Source organism: Montipora capricornis, chromosome 8, assembly GCF_036669925.1.
Source record: "Montipora capricornis isolate CH-2021 chromosome 8, ASM3666992v2, whole genome shotgun sequence".
Taxonomy (NCBI): domain Eukaryota; kingdom Metazoa; phylum Cnidaria; class Anthozoa; order Scleractinia; family Acroporidae; genus Montipora; species Montipora capricornis.
The window spans coordinates 53,936,703-53,941,702 of NC_090890.1; the positions used below are offsets into that span (position 1 = coordinate 53,936,703).

Below are 5,000 nucleotides of genomic sequence, written 5' to 3' on the forward strand. Positions count from 1 at the left end.
GGCGCTATATAAATGCACCACTTTACTTTTTACTTTTTTTTTAAAAGAAGTAATAAAGAAAGTAAAATGTGTTTTGTGTTTTATTCGTCTAATTCACTCCTTTCAAAGTTACATTTATGAAGTTCAATGTTTTCATACAGGGAAATGTAATTGCATACTTTAAATTTGTTTTAACCACTAGTGGTTGTAGATAATTGATATAACTACTGTATTAATTCATTCATCAACCCCAGCTTCCTACCTACCGTGCTTTCAGACAGTTGAACTTTACCGACATTTGCACTCATGTGACGTGAATAGTACGTTTTTGTTGGCTGTCACTGTTATGAACTATAAATGATTTTTACAAGTTTAAATATTAACATACCTTTGTCATGCAAAAATTGTTAATATTATTTGTTGTGGATATCGCCAATAAAAATCAAATCGATATGACTTATTGTTTGAGTCCGTAATTACTCTAAGATCAAAATATATACGGGTCGAGTGATTGCCAACATTTTCATTAAATCACTACATCATGTTAAATGCGCAAAAGTAGCACAGTGACGGCCAATTTTTCGGTTTTTTCTAAAGTATTGTCTCGTAGAATACCTCAATATCAGTGGGAGTAAACTTATTGCTATCTCCTCCTGCATAAAATGTACAGGGCGACGGAGGATCTAAAGGATACTCTGGGGGAAGGGGGTAAGTCTTGCCACAATTTGTGTGCGAATTTCGGTTGCTGTCAGCGTTGTTTGATATATGGATGTCATATCCGTCGCCAAAAGTTGGTCCGTAACTGGAAAGTCTGTATATAGCCTTATTCTGCTTTCTTGACTTGACCTCCCGTTTAACAGGAGCGTAGCCATTGATGCTGTTATGCAGTGAGTAGATAAAGGACTTTTTGGATAAAGCAAAACCATTAGAACCTAAAAGAAAATATACTATAATGATATGCGCAAACAAATATATTATTGAATTTATAAAAAAAAAGTCCTTATAAATTATCATCATCATCATCATCATCATTATTATTATTATTATTATTATTATTATTATTATTATGTTGTTATCTGACTACCCTAGCTACCTACTTACCGAGGCCAGAAACAGCGCAGCTGTGAACATGTGATTTCTTTTTACCCTCATCGCAACTACGCAAGGATTATTATATTATTAAAAAAGATAATTAATTAAAAAAAGAAACAGGCAAATCCTACCAAGCAGGCCAGGGCTAACAAAATGATTATGAGAGCCAGTCACAGCACTAGGTAACAATATTTAAGGAAAATCTTCCCACATTAATTGACTTTGTTTTCATTTTTCGCCTGAAGTTAGGTCATAAATTGCTTATTCCAAATATGAAAAAAAATTGGGTGGTCACCGCCTTTGTTTCGGAGAAAAAGGCAAGGGCAAATTGCCCTAATTTCGATAGATGCGTCAACATAGGGTACGTTCGATTCTGACCGTATTCCAGAATAGGAATACATGGAATATAAGTTCGAAATCCTTCGTTTTTACGGAGATTCACATTAGAATTGTCAAACATCTGCTGAAATGCTATTTTAAACATATTTTTATTATCCTCGCTGCTTTGAAACGCGCCAAACATACCGTTTTAATCATCACTCCAGGTATTCTTATTCCGGAATAGGGTCAATCGAACTCGCCCATAAGGAGTTGTAGCCTCATCTACTCATCCGTCGAAAGTCATAACAATAATATGTTAGAGTGAAGGTTTCCGTGCATAGAAATATAGGAGTGGGTTTTTTAAAACAATTGTATGCCACTGGGGGTGTTGTAAACAGTAGAGTTAATCCTCAACGAACATTTTCGCAAACGCTACCCATTATAACCGCTTCCGGAATTCAGGACACAAGGATAGAAAAATGTAAAAAAAGATAACTTGTTACATTGCTACATTTCATTTTATCATATTTTGTAGAATGTGAGAAGAGTAAGTGATTCATGTCTCAAAAATTAGGGGTCACCGATGACCTAAAGGAGTAACATCGATGTGATGTTGCTAAGCTCTTGGGGAATTTCGTCTGTCACGTTTTTGCGTGACTTGTCGGGGAAGGACTGGAACCCAAGCCAGGATCGATCGATGAAAGGTATTTGTATAAAAAAACAACTTTTTGGAACATGGCAACGAAGTTTCAAGCAGGCGTTCTCTATATTTGGTTCGTGTCTTGTATGATATATGTCCATTGCCGTCATGCTCATCTTCTGTAGTGTGGTTTTTTTGTGAAATATAATATCGGGTTGTTTCCTCGTAGGTCCTCACTATTCAAGTGGGCGAGGAAGACAATACAATTAGCTTTATTTTCATGCAATTAAGGGAAAAGAACTTCAAAAACATGCATTCATTTTGAGCTAAGAAGTTCTTAGTGTAATAAAGTCATTTGCAAAAACCCAACCCCGTTAAATTTACGCAAAGTCGCTGACTAAAACCAACCTTCCTCGAGTTTTCAAAACTTTCAGCCATCACTCGTTTAGCTACCTTTTCCAGACCTTTTCCAGCCTCCCGCCCCTTTCTCTTTAACGTTTTATGATGAATTGGAAATAAATGTGCCATTCTTTTGCCGGCCTGGAAATTTTCCCCTGGCGTTTTTGTCGCCATAAGACATTAAGTAATCACTCTTATTCCTCAGCAATATAAACTACTCAGCCGCTCCTTTAGGTCTAAAGTAGTTTATGAGGCTAGCTGCTGGGATTGTGATGATTACTATATCGGGAAAACAAAACGTCGATTACAAGACAGGAAAACGGAACATTTCAGGGCGCTGACCAGTAACAGCCATTCTTCTGCTAATGCTGATCATATGACCCAAACAGGACACAAGATTAAATGGGATCGCTTTGATATTTTAGCCACTGGACAGTCTGATATACATTGTAAAATTAAGAAAACCTTGTTGATTCGCGATTTAAAACCAGCGCTTCATGAAAATGCTGGCAGTGAGGAAACCTCTTCTCTACTAGCCGTTATATCTTTTCAAGCAGATTTAACTAGGTCTGTTTATTTTCATTTATTTTTTCATTGTCATTACTTTCCTTATTTGGTATTAGAGCGGTTTCAATTGAGTGTAGAAAGTAATTAGCGAATTTCTTCGGTTTTGCATTACTTCACTCTGCGATTGGTTCAAAGTTCTCGCGCCATTTTTTCAACTAATCGGAAGTGAAACCAAAACCAATCATGGCTCGCGTCTGCACATTTTCCCGCACTTTGAGTCGGCTACGTGTAATTACTTCGAGTTTTGATTGGTTTACTGGATTGTCACCGTCCTTTTTGATTGGCCAAAGTAATTACTTTGGTTTTGGTTTTACGACACTAATTTGAAAACCGCTCTATCTTATTTGGCCGCCATTATGAAAGAGGCCTATAGAGCACTGCAGCGGTATCACAGACGGTCAGGGTTGGAATCCCGTTCAAGCCACCTGAGTTTTTCATGCATGAACTGCCGGCCATGAAACCATGGTACTGCGGTAAGCTAGTCAATCACGCCCGGTTCCAGTATCCCCACCTTTTGCCATAAGAAATCTTAAGACATCTGCAAAAAGCCATTCCATGAAAAACCCTTAATCGATGTGTGGAGACGTGGCAACGACGAAACAAGTATAAATTAGTTGACTAAAAAGGCGATTATTGATCATCTACAGGGATTGCGAATCCCGACGGGGACATGACAATAACCAACAGAAAAGACGTTCAGGGACTATTATGGTCTGCTAATCAGTAACAAAGTGCAATCTTCCCATACCATACAGTGAATTTTACTTGACACTGGATAATTAATCTGAAGAAGATTATGCTTTCTCACTTTATGCTTTTTCACTGGAATCAAACGTAAAGCCCTTTCGCTACAAAGTACTCTATAGTCGCACACAATTGTATGCAGTTCTATAAAACAATGGGTAAAGCCTTAATTTGCGTGATTGCCAACGAGACATCATTCTTTCTTCTCTATTTTTGCCCTCATGTTAAGTTCTTTTACTCTGATTTTGAATCAAATCCGTTTTGCTTCCAGTAGTGGCTACAAGATACGACTCAGTAACTCTTCAAGATTTTGTGGTACGAAAGTTCTTCGCAATGCCCTTTTACATCCTCCTTATTTATTTTATTATGATTTGAAAATTGCACTTTTGGGACTGCAGAAGAGTTAAATTAACTCAACTTATACAAAGATTTGAGGTCAAAAATGAATCAGAACGACACATTTATTTAAAGAGTAGAAACAGTGGCTGCTGGTTCAAAGAGAAATCAAGGTGATATTTTGGTGGTATTTTTATCCGTCTAAGAATGTTCTCCGGGTAAAAAAAATTGTTTAGTGCCGCGTTTATTGGGTTGTGGTTTCTTTATTACACATATTTAAGTACATTGTTGAATTGTATGAGGTAAATATTAATATTACGAATCTTGTAATAACGCGAGAGATTATTTCCTTATTTGACTTGTCACCATTTGAATAGTATGAACATTCTAATCTTCTAATACTCACTCGACCAAGACTGGTCAGTGTATCCACCAAATATGAAGCTGCCAACTTTGATTATAGTAACAGTGGGACCCTTTCCATCACAGTTGCTGTGGAAGGTGGATGCTGCCCAGCCATCTGTCTTAGCGCGCCAACACCTCATAAACCTGCTGCGAGATGGACTCTGCAGGACTGGAGCTAAGAAACAATTCAACTTGTTGAGGTACTTGCCATCGAGGTTGTCAAGAATACTCGATGAGTTGAGAGCGCCCGCTAAAAAATGGGTAAGTATGAACAATGTCAAAATGTAACTTCGTTGCGAAACTATATCAAAGTGTAATAGCAGCGATGTGGGCACTGGACCCTTAGCATTGGCGAAAACATGACTTAACTTCTAGAAATATTTCAACAAATCGTGGCCTCGGTTACCTTTCCGGACCTTGAGGCGTATTCTTTCATCACGCCTTAACGCGCATCAGCTGTACAGATATCCAGCATCCCCAACTATCTAACACAATTGGGCAACAAATAATAAGCTGC

General features: G+C 37.7%; 1 protein-coding gene across 1 annotated transcript in view; it reads right to left on the minus strand.

The window, feature by feature from the left end:
* Positions 1–62: 62 nt before the first annotated feature.
* The window catches only part of LOC138013567 (uncharacterized), a 29,802-nt gene continuing 24,864 nt past the window's right edge, over positions 63–5,000 (minus strand). The window contains exons 4-5 of the mRNA XM_068860674.1: positions 4,485–4,733; positions 63–911 (exon numbers count right to left, since the gene is read on the minus strand). Of these exons, the coding sequence (XP_068716775.1) occupies positions 571–911; positions 4,485–4,733 (590 nt within the window). The 3' untranslated portion in view covers positions 63–570. The remainder of the gene's footprint in view (positions 912–4,484; positions 4,734–5,000) is intronic.